Raw genomic sequence first — 19,265 nt, 5'->3', positions numbered from 1 at the left:
AATTCCAGCGCCGAGCTGCACAAACACTTTCTCTCGACCCTTTTATTTTTAAGACAATTTTCTTCATTTTCCTTCACTTTTTTCAAAATTTACATCATATTCTACTTTCCTTAAAATTCATTCCCCGTTTGTTTTTGGGTGGTAAAATAATTTTTTTCTTATTAGAATTGTGTAGAGAGGAGCTACAAAATCCGATTATATAGAATAGATGTGTATGGTAATATAATAAAATAAATATTTTTAAATATTATTTAATTTATAAAAGGTAAAAGATTTGTAAATATTTACATGTTAACTCAATTAAATAATAATAAAAAATAAAAATTAATATAAAACCCAGTATAGATAAATTTAATGTCTTTAAAAATTAAAAATTTAATTCAATTTGTTATTGCCATAAATATTATTAATTTATAAATAATTTTTATTATAGTATTATGGGCCAGTACTATAGTTCATCAATATCAAGTTTCCAAAAATTATCTCTCATTTCACAATCAAAATATTTTATTTGAATTTAATTTTATAATATTTTATAATAAAATTTAAAAGCAAAAAGATTATAATTATTTATGTATTCAACCTTTTCTGATCCATAATGAATTAAGCAAAGTCTTTCGGTAGAAATCACATAAGAGAAATTTTTGGCCAAAAAATCTCTTATGTGATTTCTACCGTAAGACTTTGCTTAATTATAATTATTTTTAAGATATATATAAAACTGTTATCACATTAAAATATATAGGATATACTATAAATTAAGATCCAAAAAATTTCTCTTATGTGATTTCTACCAAAAGACTTTGCTTAATTATAATTATTTTTAAGATATATATAAACCTGTTATCACATTAAAATATATAGGATATACTATAAATTAAGATCCATTTTATCATAAAAGTTGAAATAATAATCTTATAATCATATTTAAATTTCATTAATATGAAAATAAAATTTAATATTTACAATATAACATGATTTTTAACTATAGATATTTACCCTACTTTACCATGGATATTATTAAGTTGTGAATAGACACTGTTACAATAGCATGAGCCAAAAGTAGACACTTCATACCCATTTCCATAAATAATTAAAAAATATTGATTTATGTATAATGAAAAAAAATCCCATAACAAAATGTTATTATCATGTATAAATATTATTAGTCTTGCCATAGCAGGATTTAGCAATAGATTTGTCGGTCGAATAGATTTGATTGGACCTTAATTTGAAAGTCTTTTTATATGCTTTACACAATATAATGCCATATAAATAACTATCTCACAGATTTTATGCCATAAATTATAAAATGTAAATAAATATATTTAGTACGAATTATTTCTCATTATTATTTATATTTTTCTTTCTCGTAATTAAAACAATTGATTTATTCATTTCACATTTCAATGTATTAATTTCTACCAAAACTTATTTACCGCTATTAAAATTTATTAGTTTCAACTTTCTACCCAAACCTATTGACCACTCGAATAGATTTGATTGGACCTTAATTTGAAAGTCTTTTTATATGCTTTACACAATATAATGCCATATAAATAACTATCTCACAGATTTTATGCCATAAATTATAAAATGTAAATAAATATATTTACTACGAATTATTTCTCATTATTATTTATATTTTTCTTTCTCGTAATTAAAACAATTGATTTATTCATTTCACATTTCAATGTATTAATTTCTACCAAAACTTATTTACCGCTATTAAAATTTATTAGTTTCAACTTTCTACCCAAACCTATTGACCACTATTAATAGCTGAAAAAATTTAATAGATATCAAAACACTTTAGATGAAATCTTGCTATGATTTTGTATAATGGGATTTCATCTAATTAGTCATATACATTTATGTGGTATACAGTTATGTGTCTTTTATGTCGGATTTCATCCGATCAGTCGAAACACCTATTGATCTGTCATGTTTTGATTTAATAGTAATGTTAATGGATCATGTCGTTTTGATTTAATAGTAATGTTAATGGATCGTTTCGAGTTAATTTCAGTGGATTGTTGTGATCTGTCAAAGAAAATTGTATTTTCATTGTTGGGAGATGGTGAGAAGGCTCATTGGCTTAGTTGAGACTAATTTGTAGGATTCATACTTTTCAAGAATCTACCAATCGGTGAAGTTTGAATACCTCCAATAGGTGGGTGAACACATCGTAGTCGTGACTCAGAACGATGACTTTTATGAACTAGCAATTGTCCCAAAAGGTACAAAGAGAGGCCGATAGGATTATTAATTTGGAAAACTAAAATTTAGTAGCAAATATTGCAGAGGAAAATCTAATGATATTACAGAATGAAATCCCATCCTATTACAAGTAAAACTGAGAAATTTCATATACCACAATACAAGTAAAACTGAAAGCAATCTTGTAGAGTGAAATCCCATCATATTATAAAATGAAATCTCATTATATAGGATTTATTAGGGTCATTACAGAGAAAATTAGCACAAGTGGAGCGTTGATTCAGAAGGTATGACATGGACTCTGTAGAGTGAATCCCCGAATCTTGTAGAGTGAATCTCATCATATTACAGAATGAAATAGAAGTCTAAAGGATTTATCAGAGACATTACAAAGAACACTATCACAATGGAGAGCTGCTTCACAAGGCAGGACATGGATTCTGCTTATTCACCACAGAAACTCTTGTTGTTGAAGATGAGAAGCAACACAAAAGTAAGCCATTCCACAACTACTACAAACTTACAACAATATTAACATCCTGCAAATATTCTCATCTATGAGGAGCTTTGGGGGCCTATAGATTACAAGAGAATAGCAGAAATTCTTCACTAAACATGTTAGTAGCATACTGATCATCTTGGCGGTTGGAGACAGAACTGGTGTTGAAGCTCTCTTTCCTCACAAACCCTGCAGGGGCTTTCTTGTCATAATTCTGAGTACGAAATTTGACTGTCATTTTCTGCATCTTTCTATTTATATACATTGTTTGAACTCCTGTACAAAATTTCCCACAGAAGAGAAACAAAAGATATTACAATCATATTGTAAGAGAAACAAAAGATATTACAATCATATTGTAAGAGAAATGATCTGACTACTAACAAATGAAAACCAACATGAAATGATGATTCAAGCACTACAAAGCTAAATTCTAGTTTTTAAAATACATTCTGTATTAACTGCGTGTGGGCATCACACTGTCCTTGTACAGTGACTTAAGCTATTTGGCTAGCAAGAAATGAAAAGAATTCAAAACAAAGATGTTATTACTAATCAAGTTTGACACAAGAATAGATATGCATATTAAGGGACACGGCCACCTTTAAAGGAAAAGAAACCAATAATACTAAGATCCCCAGATATATATATATAACAATAGTGTGGAGTTATTTCAACGAGGCTTGTCAAGGTAATCCCAGCTATTGTGGATCATGAGGCATTACTTTAAGAGACAATTACGAGATCAGTTTCAAAGAAGAGCTGTAGGAGATGGATCAAACAACAGAGCAGAACTTTATGCTTTTTGGTAGATTCTGAAAATAGCAATAGAGAAAGGTTTAAATTGTCTATAGGTGATAAGAGATTCCAAACACATTGCAAAGAGGTCAAATGGAAATTTCAATCAGGAAAATTTGCAGCTGGCCCATCATTGGACGGAATCAGAGAAGCAAGGAAAATTTCCATGTCATTATCCTTTCAGCACGTCTGCAAGGGATAAATATGAAGGCTGTTATATTGTCCAAGTAAGCACTGAGGATGCAGAATAGATGGATGGAGATGATTGAATACACCATCTGGACCTTCTCATTCAATCTATTTCTAATCAAGCTATTATAGTAATGACCTTTTGGATGGCTGTTTTGGAAGCAGTGTGTTGTAAAATTTCCATGTTTAAGAAACTGATCGTAAGTAGTTTTCTCTGGTGTCTTGAAAAACCTGGAGGATTGCATTAGGTGAAGGCTTTTGAAATTTCTTAAGAGTTCATGTATGGCACAACACACACACATATATATGAGAGCACTGGATTTATCAGAGGGTTGGTGAATGGGAGATTGCTGAAGAAGCTGTGGTCTCTTTCCCAATTTCCCTGTGATCCCAGTTTCTGTGGGAAAACTCTCAACATCCAATAAAGATTGTCAACTACACTCAAGGGAATCAAGTTTTTCTTAAACTCTCAATGAAATTTTGTTTTTTCCTTCTAGCAGAACCCTCTCATTCAGATGTGCTTTTGCATGCTGCAATCTAGAAAAACTTCTTGTCACTTTCATCGTGCCAAAACATGAAGAGTGTAAGTTTCAGACAATAATCATAGAAAATAATATAAAAAGATTTTGCAAACAATTTTTGTCACGTTTATCAAGCCAAAACATGAAGACTCTAAGCTTCAGAGAAAATTCCATCTTTCAAATTAAACAACATAACATTACAAAACATGCAAGTCCAGAACATAAATTTTTTTAAACTCACAATTTCATTACTAATAATTGGGCAAAAGTTAAAACATTGCTTCCTCGAAGAGGGCACATATAGATATATATTAAAGAAAGGGTTGACACGGAAATAAAACAGAAATCTCTGTTTTTAAAGTAGTCTTAAGCATGGAATACAATTCAGATTATTTTTTCTTGATGACTACCGACCCTAAAGAGAGGGGAATTAGTTTAAAAACGTTTTTCCTTGCTGGAAACCACATTGAGCTAGCACAGAATCCAAATACCAATTAACTCATAAAGTCACATTTAACTTCAGATACAAGGCATCACACTAGATATATGGAAGCTTATGTAACAGAAACTACACATAATGATCTGATCTTAGAGAAAAGCACAACTCAACAAAACATAGTATGTAATTGTACCTCAGCCAAGGAATTGTGCAGATTGAGCTCCTCCTCAGTCGCTTTTTGTAGCTCATTGATTGATGATTTATCATCGTCATCATCTGCGCAATCCTCTGCCATGTTGTACCTATATGCAACCCATGAAAGCATCCATTTAGACAGACATTTATATTCAATACAAATCTATGGCTGGGTGTATAAAGAAAGAAAAGTCAACAACCAGAGTCGTAGGTTGCAGTAGAGAAACTGAAGGCCTTGTATGGTTGGGCTGATGAGTCCTCCAGAATTTTTCAGGGCACCGGGAGGACCACCATCCAATGTTACTATTGCACTTGTAAGGTTGGGAGGTAGAGTAGCATTTATGGGTAAAGTAGGTGATGATCCCACTGGTTATCAAATGGTTCTCACAATGAACAAGGAACATGTCCAAAATCGTGGTGTTAAATTTGATCCTTATGCATCCACAACAGTTCCCTACATGAAGGTAACCCGTCGGGAAGGAAAATTAGGAATGGAATGTGTCAAACCATGTGCAAAAGATGGTTTTCACATTTCTGATATTAACATCGACATATTGAAAGAGGTATTCTTATAGTCATCCACACAAAATGTATACTTCTAACTACATGAAGGTAACCCGTCGGGAAGGAAAATTAGGAATGGAATGTGTCAAACCATGTGCAAAAGATGGTTTTCACATTTCTAATATTAACATCGACATATTGAAAGAGGTATTCTTATAGTCATCCACACAAAATGTATACTTCTAACTTCTTCCTTTTTTTCGCAACATTTTCCTTATCTCATGTGCTTGATTAGTTTCCCTTTTATATATTTGACCTTTCCCGTTTTTTATATTATTTTGGTTTGGTCCAATTTTTTCAATCATCTTACAGAAGCAAACTGCTTTGTAATCACTATGTGCTGATAACCACAGGCTGGAGTTAAATGCTCTTTATCTGTGACTAAATATTTAAACTTTTCACGCAGGCCAGGAAGTGCTTTGCCTAGGAGACTAACAAGTGGCATAAGGACTCATTCAAACCCGTGTTCATGCATAATGCATTGTTTTTAAAGAGTGACCTGCCTTGAAGAGCATTTATGATGTATAATTTAACATTGTTCTAGGAGAGAATGTGGATCTAGGATTCACTTATTCTTATTTTATTGTAAGAGAGGTTGAGCTAAAATTCTATATAAAGAGAAGCCCTCTCATTTGTTGAGGATGGTTGGATTTGGAAGGACATCCCCTTCAAGCCTAGTCAAAAATCTGTCAGGAGGAAGAAGTTAAGGGGCTTATTCAATGTAAGGTTCACCGTTTCTATGTCGTTCACCGTTTCTCATCTCATAGGGCTGAATTTGATCGCTGGAACTGTGTCTGTAAAATCTGTTGTAAGGGACTATATTTAAGGGTAGTTATGCTCCAGAAAAAGGGAAAAGGTTGAGGTGAGATCTTCCTTCTTCTTGATGTTTTGTTATTGATATACGACCACAAGTGGAACATGAGCAAGATTTTAGGATGTTGGTATATGACCATAATCTTGAAGAGTGAAATAAAATTCATCTATTTCCGAAGTGCAAAAAAGAAGAAAGGAAGTCATCTTGAACCTAATTTGAGGAAATCCTCAACGTGCATCTTGTCTTTTTCACTGTGGTTCACAGACACTAAGTGGCCGCTACATCACAATATCCCTGAGCAATAATCCAGGCAGATCCACCTGAAGGGATCTACCCGCTAGCCTAATATGCCAGGGCTAACCCCAAGGACGTCGAGGAGATTTGACTCCACCCTGCCAATTGGCAAGATACTTAGCAACAAAAACTTGACCAACTGAGCTATCCCTTGAAGCTAATATGCATCTTCTCTTAATTGCATTTCAATGCAATTTAATATCCACATGGATCATTCATTGCTTTGCACTTATCCCGAAACACAGTATATGAAGATACCATTGTTCTTTAGGTATAGAAAACAGATCATACTCTTAATCACAGTAAAACAATTAATATATTTCATAATCATCACTCATAAATATCGCAAACATTTTGAAGAATCTGTTAAATCAACGAAAGTTGGGGGCTCAAGTGGGGTGCTCCCTTGGGCACATGAATTCTATGGAAAAAACCTTCATCTACCTATAGCATGGAAATTCCTCCTAATTTCCTTATGCTTTAGTGTATGATGATCCTGTTCAACAAGAGCAAACATCAATTCGTAGGTTGTCGGCAAGGTCATTGGTGTAATAGAACTATCATTACATCTTATGATGAGTTTGGCATCAATCTCCTTAAAAGTCTGAGGACTTTTGACTCCTCTTGTGCACCTTCATCCATAGCCACATAATTCTTGTCCTCGTCATATATATGACACTTTGTCATTATTGTCTTCATTAATCGCCAATTCCAGTGGGCCTCATTAAGATACTGGTCATACATACCACCCAAAGAAAACCCATTAATGAAGAAAATAAAATGAATCTAAGGATCTGTCCGCCACACATTACCTTTCTAAAAGCCATACAAGTCAAAAAGAATGCCGGATGAGATATAGTGTACATTTTTAATTTTAATTTGAAAAAATGTATACCTTGCCCCAGTTTTGGCGGAGGGAATCCTGAGCTAACTGTAGATTATAGCTTGGAATTCTTTGAGAAATATGATGGGGAATATGAACATTAATGTCATGGCACAACAATTCAATCCTGCAAAATAAATATATGAGTGATCTGCAAAGGCCTCATTATCCTGACACACACAAAATAATAAGATGAAGAAAAACAAATTGAATGAAAATAGAAAAAGGATGAATTAGTAAAATTGAGCATCACCAATGTGGATAACTGCAATGAACTGTTCCACCTAATTGAGCTTGTGTAGCATTCCAGTGTTTGGGATGTTTGAAAGGTATATGAGGTGCTGTATGATGGACCATAGTAAAAGTACTCATCTGCACAATTTCATGTCAGAAAAAGGCACACAAAGAATGCCACAAGCTTTAACGAATCCTTGTACAATTTCAGAAGCAGTAAATTAAATAAACTACATAACCAGTAGAAAATCATAGGACGAACATGCCCATTTGAATAGAGTTGATGACAAATATGAGAGAAGAGAAGTTTACCCAAAAGTGATATCCAAGCCATGGCATGAGCCAAAACTTGAACCAGCCTATAACTCCTGTCTTGTATATTATCAGTGGCCATCCGATAGCCATGAATGCAAAGACCCAAGTCAAACTTATAAGAACTTTCTTTCTTTCATATGCTCTAAATTTGTTCAAATCAAAGTGGCAATTCAACCTGTCATAAAGCAGAAAATGTGTGTGGGTATAATAGAGTATGATACAGACAAAAGCTGTTACGAGATTGGATTCATCGTTTTTCATGCTTCCTAGGTGAAGCTCTCAGCATAACAAAGGAAAAACAAATAGAAAACGTCAACTACATTCATTTAATCTTATTTGTCAAAGATCATCTTGAATTAAATGGTACATCATGCCCTATCGTACTGTAATATGGACATCCGAGACCATTAAGATAGTCCTTTAATATAGATGCATACCAGTGACCAACTGATAACCATGGACGTAATGGACCAAATCCAGCATCAAACAATGGCCTCAAAGACAGCGGTAAACAGTCATAATTTTCCCTTAGCAATGGGTGCCATGCAGTGTCTTCACCTAGCCTAGGCACAAAAGAGTCACAACTTATGTCAAGGTGCAAAGAAATTAGTCACAGATCATATCAATATCCAAATATTAGTAACTGTTCTTGTCAAGGTGCCATTACTGGACTATAAGTGTAAAATTAGTGATCCGCTGTCAAGGAGGAACCTTCACTTCTCATCTTTTTCTAGGTGGATTGCAGGAAATCTCTCTCACACACATATAGAGCCAGCCTCCAGGTCGACATGCATGGAATAATGCACAAACACCAAATATTTATTTTCGTTTGAGTATGCTAGATACATATTTGTCCATAAGTTGAGGCTTGGCAGATATGTTCTTCACTTAGGTTTTTGTTATTTAATAACTGTTTATGCCAAACCATTCTACAGGCTGAACTGGTAGCAACTATTTATCCAATGGCTAATATTGTAGAAAAAATAATAAACTCAAGTAAGAATTCCACTCTCACATAATTGCATCAGGTCCATTTAATCTCAGATGAGTTATCATATAGACTGTAACTTTTTCTGGAATGTAGGCTAAATACAAACAACTAAAAGGACTCATCATTGTCTAGAAAAATCCAAAGTAGATCCTCTCCAGGCATACTAGCAGTTTCGATAATAATTTGCTTCCTTACATGCAAATGAGAAAGAAATGAAACTATTTGTTATGAATTATAGTCAGCATTTTAACCAAATTAAACAAATACCATTTGCTTCACTAATTTCCCTCTGTTCAAACTTCACACATACAGAGAGAGAGAACATGTTTGTCTTGGCATGATGTCTGTCATGCTTGATTCGCCATGGTTCATATGGATAGATTAGAGGTAAGAAGGCCAGCGTCCCAACAATATCCTCTATCATCTTGTTTTTTGAAAAGCACTTGTGTGCACAATCATGTCCTATCACAAAGAACTACAAACAAAAACAATTAGCAGAAGAATACAAACAAAAAAGGCATGATGACAAAATTCCCAAATTGTACAACTCCTCTTTTCAAAAATTAACATGCTCACTGTCATGAAAGCATCGTTTGATATATAAAAATAAACTGACCCCGGTGATTGCAGTTCCAGTCCATGCCCAAGCAAGAGGGAGGAGGTACCAAGGTGCTCTTGATATGATATAAATCCCTCGTGAATAAGCAGTAACTGATGTAACTACAGTTCTCCAAGCCTTAAAATAGTTAATCTCAAATGCCTGTCCAGGTATTACAAAGCAGAATTAGGTGACCTTAAAATACACCACAACTTGCACGTCTAGAGGATTTGTAATTACATGTCAAAACAACTGAGACAACGAGATACCTCCTGAGGTAGTGTATCAATGACATGCTTCAATGTCACATTATCAGGAACAGGCTCCCCAATTTGGGTAAATCCATAATCTTCAGCAAGGTGCATTCTTTCCTCTTTGTCATTAACTGGAGGTGGAGGAATAGGAACAGCCACAGCTGAGTTGAATCTCAATGCCTTCTTCCTTAACCCACATAGTTGGGTTGGTGTTCTCTGTTCAGGTTACCAACAAAGTAACGTTTATGGCATTTAAAGAATAGCAAGCATCAGCGAAAATTCAAATACTGGGAACAGCGGAGACAGAGATGTACTTCGTTATTGATTGAATGACTCAAATGCCTTCCTGAAATGATACCTGTAAATCAGCTCTCTTTTATTAACACATCAATATCACAAAAAGTGGGCAATTAGTGCAAAACAAAACAAGAGGAAATTGAATGCATGGGCAAAACCCCACATAAGGTATTGCATGTTTAGTTTTTAATCTAGTCCAGTGGGTTAACTCAAGTGGTTGAGCGCTGTGCATTACAAGCAGGAGGTCATGGGGTCAAGTCCCCGGGATGGCTACCTCTGTGTATATTATTGGGCCTCATTCAATGTCCGGGCTAGGTTAGGTTGCCAAAAATTGCAACTGGCCAGTTCACCCCGTTTACCATACTCAAAATCAGAAGTGACCAGAGAGTTTCCTTGGGATGTGCATTCACTGGAGAAAATTAAAATTAGATTAAAACTAAATTACAAAAATTGCAACCGGCCAGTTCACCCCGGCTACCATCCTCGAAATCAGAAGTGACCAGAGAGTTTCCCTGGGATGTGCATTCACTGTAGAAAATTAAAATTAGCTTAAAACTAAATTAAATATTCCCTGCGCATAAATTTCAGATTTGGTTATGCTGTTAAAATTAAATTCTGCGTATAAAAGTTATTGGCACTCTAAATCAATTTGCTGGGCTTAGAAAATCTAACATCACACCTCAACTCAACATATAAGCCAGAAATAAATCAGATCAGCAACCTATCACAAAGGCATATTGCTTCTCTCAGGGACAAACAACACTCCAATCACTGGAGCAGTTAGGGAATCACAACCTAAAACCTCTCAAAGGACTGGAATGCTTCAACCATTGAAGCTCTTGGGCATCATAACCACTGAAATCTTCCAACAGCTCCCACTCACAGGCAGCACCCTTCTCCATGCACTGATTCCTAAAAGATTTCAGATCTGCAGCTATGATACCATGTTAAATTTCAAATTCATGGTAAACAGACCACTCCTACAAACCCGAGGTAGTTTAAGGAATGAAAGCATCTCAAAATTGCAAGTAAGAATGCTAGTTCTACAAATACATGGATAATTGAAAAATATGAACAGCGAGAACTAAGATTCTGTAGCACTCAATCACATATGTTTTCTCTATTAACTGGAACAATTCTATCGTTGTAAAAAATGCTCCAAAACCATAAAAGAGAAACAGAAGCCGCGTGAGAGTCTACAAAAATAACTGGAAGTCGTTACCATCGCTAATAAAACCGCTATCATCAGTAACCCTCTTCAAAGCAGAAAAATCGAAGTATACCCTCTTCCGGGACCTTAGAGGTTTGCTTTTGCTTTTCACAGATATATATGGTTGTTCATGGAAACAAGATCAAAAGGAAGTCTTAAACGACAAAGTAAGAGGGACTTTGGAAACCCTCTCTGCAAAATACCTTCGAAGCTGAGACATACAGAGTTGTCTCCGACGGCAGTGGTAGGCGGAGAAAATCGCGAACAAATCTCCGAACGCAGAACAGGCAGGCGGAGAAAACCGCGAACAAATCTCCGAAAACAGGTAGTTCCCCGAAATCGCTGAGGAAAAACATAAATTGCACGACAGATGTGAAGAATTTGCCCACGGAATGTGCACGCCAGCTGTCAAGCTTGGAAGCAAAAGGACGACGAAAAGGCTCACTCAAAGGAAGGCCTATCGGCCTAATTAGGTATCTTCACTGGTATATTTCAATTTTAAGGAAATAAAAGATAAACATAAAAGATAAAATTCAGGTCTACAGGGTTTGTATGTATACTGAATTTTATATTTTCTTAATATAAATTATGATGCTTTTTCTCTCCGAAAAAAAATAAAATTCAGGTACAATGCTTTTAATATTTCAATTTTCAGGAAATGAAAAATAAAAATCTAATATATGCGTAATAATTGAGTGATAAAATCGGAGGGTACCAAATTTTGACTTGTATGCTTCAATTTTGACAAAATGAAAAAATGTCATATACATATAAATCAATCAGCGATACAATCGTTTGAGCGTACCGAACTATAATGGGGGAATAAAATCATTAAATTTGTTAGAATGAGGTCTGTACAGCATCGAATACAGTGATAAATCTTTAGAGTACAGTGATGATTCTTTGCCAGTAGTTTAAATGTCGGTGGATGGTACGTTAGATGGTTTTTATTTTTAGCAAAAAGAACAATGGAATTTTAATTAATTTTGAAATTTTAAATAGAATTTATAAAGTATATTAAAGTTTTGAAAAAATTGGTATTAAATTTAATATTTTGAAAATTAAAAATAGATTTATTTATTTATTATTATTATTTATTAGATTACATAAAATAAGTGATTAATTTTATGAGGTTATAAATAGTATTTTTTATTTTTAAAAATAAAAATAGAATATATATATATATATATATATTATTAAGTGTTATGATAATACACATATCAATATCAATATTTATGATTAAATTTCAATAAAAAATAATGAGTTGTGAATATTTGATTTGACATGTTATAATTAAAATGTCATTAACAATTTTTATTAATTTGACATGTGATCATTAAATTATTTCAATATCAATACTTATGATCAAATTTCAATCAAATCTCATGAGTTGTCAATATTTGATTAAAAATTTTAATTAGTTTGACATGTTATCATTAAACTATTTTATAGCTAAAATAAATTAGTTTTATATTTTTTTTTTGTCAAAATGTATTTTTTTCAAATCAATATAAGAAAATGTACAACTCTTATGCTCATCAAGTTTACATATAATATTAAAAGAAATTAATAATAAAAGAATACTTCAATATTTATTAAAAGTAAATTATTTTAATATTATCTTAAATAAAATATTCTAAATCAACTTTATTTAAATAATCTAAAGAAAGTAATTGAAAACAACTATTTTTTATTTACATTTCATTCAAAATTGTTTTGTATCGTAATACTATGGAAATATATCATTTTATAAATGTTTAATTATAAAATTGGATCATGACATTTAAAAAATTGTTTTATATATATATATATATATATATATATATATATATATATATTATTGTTGTGTTGTTTAATATGAGTAAGGTATAATTTTTATTATGTTTGTGTGCACATGTACTTGGGTATGTATAGACTCACATACTAAGAATTAATGTAAATTCATTTTAACTTTGATCCATCATGCATTGATTTGTAAACAAGAGACTAATCTACTAATTTCATTAACACATTTGTGGAATTAACTTTTGATCTATGTGAAAGAGAAATCCCAAAGAATATTAAATTTACACAAAATTATTTGACTTAGATGCCCCCAAAGAATATTTAAATTTTACACTTGTTTCATCCCAAACATCATGTGGAAGCAAGATTAACGACTTATCACTCAACTTCCATAAGAGGAACGTCTTATCATTCAACACAAAAGACCATATGATGCTCACATATATTTCTTTTCTACATATATTTTATTAATATTATGCAAGGTGGTATAATTTATTTTAGTTTGTTTATATAATACACCAACACACATTTTTGAAGGAAATATCTTTATAAGGTTGTCAAAAAAATTTAATTTCTGAGATATTCAATATTAACTTTTTCATTTTAACTTTTCCCTTCAAATTATACATTTGGTTAAACTTATTTGTATTTATTTAAAAATTATATAAATATGTAAATGAGTTTTTCTTTTTTCTAATTAATTAAGTAATTAAATGTTAATATATATATATATATATATATATATATATATATATATATATATAAATTTTATATACAATTATGTTTTAATTTTATAATTAATTATTTTTATATTAATATCAAGAAATAATTTCATAAAATAGTTTTTTTTTTTACTAATATTAAAAAATAGTTTAACAAAAATTGATTATTTGAAATAATATTAAAAATTATTTTTTTTTCATAATTAATTATTACTATATACCTAAATCTAATTTTAAAAAAAAAAATTATTTCTAAAATATTTGTACAATCCAAATAAATAGAACTATATGAATTATATAATTAGTAATCATATAGAAAGTTATTATTACAAATGAACACAATCTATTTTATATATTTTTATATTCTTAATATAATAAAGATCAATTGAATTTTTAAGTACAATCACATATTAAGTTGGTTGATCAAATTCACTTGTTGATATTTCGAATGGAATAAGAAACTGTCTTTTATGTTATTGTGACTACAATTCCCTTTTAGATATAAGGCAACATTGATTGAAAATTGTATTTCTAATAGGGCGAAAACATCCAATAACTCAATTAAACTTTGTCTATTTATTTAGTATTATAGATATCCCATATACACCCATATTAAATCATAATTTAAAAATATTTGTTACAATACCAACTTCTAACCTTTAATCTTATAAAAAAATCAAAATGATTTATTATTGGATTTATTAAAAAAAATTCAAATATATAAATAAAAAATTAAAGCAAATCAAACAATTATTTTACCTTTTTAAAAATTCCATGAACCAAATTTAATCTTATTAAACATTATTGTATGTGTGAAGTAGTTGAATTGGCAACTAGGACAACCCTTAAACAACTTTAACGTTTCCTCGAGGCATCCAATATCTTTATGAGACCAATAAATGTAAAAAATAATAATATTAATTTTTCCTATTTATAGCCTAAATCTTTATTGAAATATGGTAGTATTCATTTTATCTTAGTTATAATAACTTCTTACTTTTTTGCATAAGAGGCAGGTACTAAGCAACATATTACACTTGTTTATTTTGAATATTATGGTTGAAATTTGATTGAAACTTGGTAAAATAATAATTTTAATTGTTGTCTATGATTTTGTTCTTTTTGAGAGTTTTTCACGGTGCTAAATTTAATTGACTTGTTTATTTTGAATATTATGGTTGAAATTTGATTGAAAATTGGTAACATAATAATTTTAATTGTTGTCTGTGATTTTGTTACTCCTGAGAGTTTTTCATGGTGCTAAATTTAATTGACTTGTTTATCTTGAATATTATGGTTGAAATTTGATTGAAAATTGGTAAAATAGTAATTTTAATTGTTGTGTCTGTGATTTCGTTACTTTTGAGAGTATTTCATGGTGCTAAATTTAATTGACTAGTTTATTTTGAATATTATGGTTGAAATTTGATTGAAAATTGGTAAAATAGTAATTTTAATTTGTTGCATCTACGATTTTGTTACTTTTGAGAGTTTTCATGGTGCTAAATTTAATTGTAAAACTTGTTGTGATAAATTAGATTTATGGTGATAATTTTTGTACATTAGTTTAATAAAGGTGAATTTTTGGCTTTTTATTGAAAAATATTTTAATTAATTTTATTAAACATTTAATTAAAAATTGAGATGATAATAATTTTAACTTGTTTTTTTAAAGATGTGAACCAAAAAACTTTGTTTTATTGAATTTAAGAAAAAAAATGTTTCAATAAACTTTATTCTACGCCCTATAATAGAGCACAAACAAGGTTCCTTATGCACAGCATCATCCCTAGTTGTATACAATTTTTTAAGGCCCCAAAATGGGATATGTAAATTTTAGATAGAGTTTATTTTCTTATTTTAATTAGATGGATTTGTAATGGGGCCATCTGTCCTCATTCTAGAGGAATCTAGATTGTTTGTTAGGATATTTTGAGTAGAGTATTTGTAAATACTTAGAAGTGTATAGCTTAGGTGGTTAGTAGTTTTGGACGTATGTCTAGTTTCTTTGTCCTTTGTCCTAGAGAGATATTTTCTCCATCATTAAGAATTGTATATATTTACAGGAATTTTAGTAGATAAAAAGGGGATACTTCTGTGGAATTAGGACAAAAAGAAGAAGCCCGAGAATGAAGAAGTATATATTTAGAGGAATTTTATTAGATGAAAAGGGGTAGTTCTGTAGAATGAGGGCAGAGAGAAGAAGCCCGAGAGTGAAGAAAAAAAGGATCCGTGAATGAGTGATGGAAATTTCTTTGTAAATATTCTCTTGAAGTTAATAGACTTGGCATTATATCATTGTGTTTAATTTCCTGTCTGTATGTGTGCTTAAATATTGTTGTAATGAAGTGCATCTTTGTACCTCTAAAGTAAATGCTTAGAGCTATTAGTGGTGACATATGAGAATGACTCTACATCACAGGTGATTGGGAACCAAATGAAGGATTTTTGTATCCTATGAGACAAAACTGGTTCGTTAGAAATGGTACTGACGTAGATTTGAAATAAGTGTGAGAATTTGCTTCAAATCCTGAAGAACTAAGGCATAATAGAATAATGTGTAACTGACGACAGTGTGGTTTCCTGTGAGGCAAGGGGAAAGGAAATGAAATAGTTGTTATGTCATGAAGAGTTTTTCCGTTGCTTAAATTGATGATTTCAAGATCATTCATGTGGTTATATTCAATTAAATTGTTGAATTTTGTGCAAAAAAGGTGGACATGCGTGAGGTGAACCCACGACAATCGGTGTATTCCTAGCTAGCCATCGAATTCATTGGAAATCTTTGTATAATTTGAGTAGATGCATATGCGTAGGACCAAACAATACATGCACGTTTAAATCCCTTGTGTGGGATCTTGTTACAAAGGCCGAAATCACGTTTTGATATTTTCTTTGTGCTAATATTGAGTTGTGAGACTCTGCACTAATGAAATTATTGTGAAGCAGATTTGATCATGTGAACAACAACGAGGTCCCAAGTATAGTCGGGTTTTTGGGGTTAAGCGAACAAGAGAAGCCAAGAGGGGAGCAAACTCTAAAACCTTGACTTGTGGGACCATCGGCCTTAGTCGACATTGGAGAGGTTGGGCGCAGGGTGGAAGGTCAGGAAAAAAGAATATAACTCCTGACTGCAAGTAAGATTCACAAGGTCAGCTTAAAAGCTTAGTCGACCCTCGACATATTTGTTGTTTGGTATGTTCAAGGCCAACCTCCGATCTCAAGTTGGGAGCTAGAACCTGATCTCCTTGGAGTGGTCCCCATGGAAAACATACACGATTTGGGTCTAACCCTTTAATCAAATGATTCTGATTTTGGAAAAGGTGTCTTTCTGCATGTGATGAAGATATTTAAAAATCTAATATAAAGGAATAGATGAGGAGGACCGAGTTTAATTGGGAGATACGCCAAAGACAAGAGGGGGGTATTTTATTTTATAACAAGTAAACTTGTCACCACATGAAAATTTTAAGAGAGAAAAATGTGTGATCGAGACTTATACAAGAACACAACAAAATACAGATACAAACATAAACACCGAGATGCAGTAAAAATAGAACTTCATTTCATTAATATCAAAGAACTAAAATATGCATACATACAAAACGGAAATAAACTAGCTCAGACGATTGTAGCTTATCTCTAAGAAAAGATGAGATGTGGCAGCTACATGCCTATGAACTGTGTTACAATGAGGCTCAGTGGCCTTTTTTATCATTGAGAAACAATGAGAAACCCTAAACATCCAAAAATGTAACCCTAAGAGATTAAGTGCCAAAAACTTGTGGGCCCCATTGGGGTAAGTTGGAACATCAACTTCTCAGGGTCGTAACTTTGGCATACGATCTCTCTTTGGCTATCATAATACCTTGTTTTGAAGATCTCAAAGTATAGGCTGAAAACAAAAGGTTAAAATAGTGTGACACTTTTTCGGTTTCTCTGTTTTCCCTGAAAACATCTTTTAGTCTCTCAAAACAGCTCTGAAAGTTTAAGACCCAAAAAGCTACCAAAAATAGTAAGTTGTGTTACAATTAAGGAAACTGAAAAGAAACAATGGTGGGGGTCCAAGTGGAATAGATGGGTGGCCACCAATATCCACTTAGATCAGTCCTCCCCCCTTAGGAAGTAATGGTCCCCAATGCGTTGAGTGCCTCCATGAGATGGGGAAACTTCTACTGAGCTTGGTCCCTGGTGAGCCACTTGCTTTGGTGCAGGAGTTGGCCAGCTTTGACAACCTGATACAATTGGATCTTCTGTTGGTGAGTGTTCTTAATCTGTGTGTCCATGATCTGATCAGTTGTGACATGTTCTATGCAGTCCAGGTTTAGCTTTGTTGGTTTGAGTTGTTCTGCAATATCTGATGTGTCTAATAATGGTGGAAAGTATGGCCGAAGGTGGTCCACATTGAACACTGGATGCTGGCCAAGGAATGGGGGAATGTTGAGCTTAAAAAAATTGTCTCCCACAGCCTTAGTCATGGTGTAAGACCCATATCGAAGCGGACGAAGTTTGCAGTGGACCCTAGAAAGACGCTCCTTCTGCAAATGTAACCAAACTTTGTCACCCATCTGGAACTTGTGTGGCATTTGGTGCTTATCATGACGATGCTTGTACTTAACATTGGCTCTGTCCAATATGTCATGGACCCGCCGGCGTATGTGTTGAATGCGCTCAATGAAGTTGTTAGCCCTGCCAACTTCGACTTGGGCATGTGTTGAATATACCTAAGTAGTTGAAAATGGTATGGCCACATCAATGTGACATAATGGGTGGAATCCCAATCCCACCTTAAAGGGGTTGTGGGTAGTTGTGTTATGGAGAGCCTTGTTATAACTTTGTTTAACATAGGGGAGACTTTCATCCCATGTGCGTGGATGCTTCGAGTTGTACATGCGTAGGATGTGGATGATCATCATGTTTATGACCTATGTTTGACCATCAGTTTGGGGGTAGAAGATTATGGACTTGGTGAGATCGGTATCGAGCATCTACTAGAGGCTTGACCAAAGTGTACTCAGGAACTTGCTGTCTCGATCCGAGATAATGGACTGTGGGATCCCAAAGTGTACCCACTCGTTCAAAGAAAAGCTTAACAGTGGCTTCTGTTGTGATACTTTTCTTGCAGGGCACCAAAATGATCATCTTAGAGAATCTGTTGATGACCATGAAAACTCATTTGTTTCCATGCTTAGTAGAAGGAAGACCTGACATGTAATCCATGAAGATGGATTCCCAAGGCCAACTAGGAGTAGATAGAGGAGTATATAAACCTTGCTTCTTAATGGTCAGTTTGGCAATGACAGAGGCATTGGAGGATCTGATGTACTTCCCAACATCTCGTCGACTATTTTTCTTTGAATAACAGTGACAAATGATCGTACATAAAACATATTGTCCTACATATTAATTTGACAACTTAATTATAATAAGTGTTCCCACCTTA

The 19,265-nt window shown here is 32.7% G+C and overlaps 1 protein-coding gene across 1 annotated transcript; it reads right to left on the bottom strand.

Moving 5' to 3' along the window:
• Positions 1-6,830: 6,830 nt before the first annotated feature.
• On the bottom strand, positions 6,831-9,982 carry LOC149160833 (omega-6 fatty acid desaturase, chloroplastic-like). The gene is made up of 8 exons (XM_089436800.1): positions 9,824-9,982; positions 9,573-9,716; positions 9,280-9,431; positions 8,403-8,528; positions 7,963-8,140; positions 7,670-7,788; positions 7,429-7,543; positions 6,831-7,265 (listed from the first exon to the last, which is right to left on the bottom strand). Exons 1-8 carry the CDS (start codon positions 9,917-9,919, stop codon positions 7,104-7,106), a joined length of 1,092 nt encoding a protein of 363 aa, XP_089292926.1. The 5' UTR covers positions 9,920-9,982; the 3' UTR covers positions 6,831-7,103.
• Positions 9,983-19,265: the final 9,283 nt, after the last annotated feature.

This window comes from Pinus tabuliformis, chromosome 5_2 (genome assembly GCF_031772625.1).
Source record: "Pinus tabuliformis cultivar Carrire ecotype Pingquan chromosome 5_2, CPIR1, whole genome shotgun sequence".
NCBI lineage: Eukaryota > Viridiplantae > Streptophyta > Pinopsida > Pinales > Pinaceae > Pinus > Pinus tabuliformis.
The sequence above is the reverse complement of the archived record's forward strand: the minus strand, read 5'-3'. Positions and strand labels throughout refer to the sequence as shown.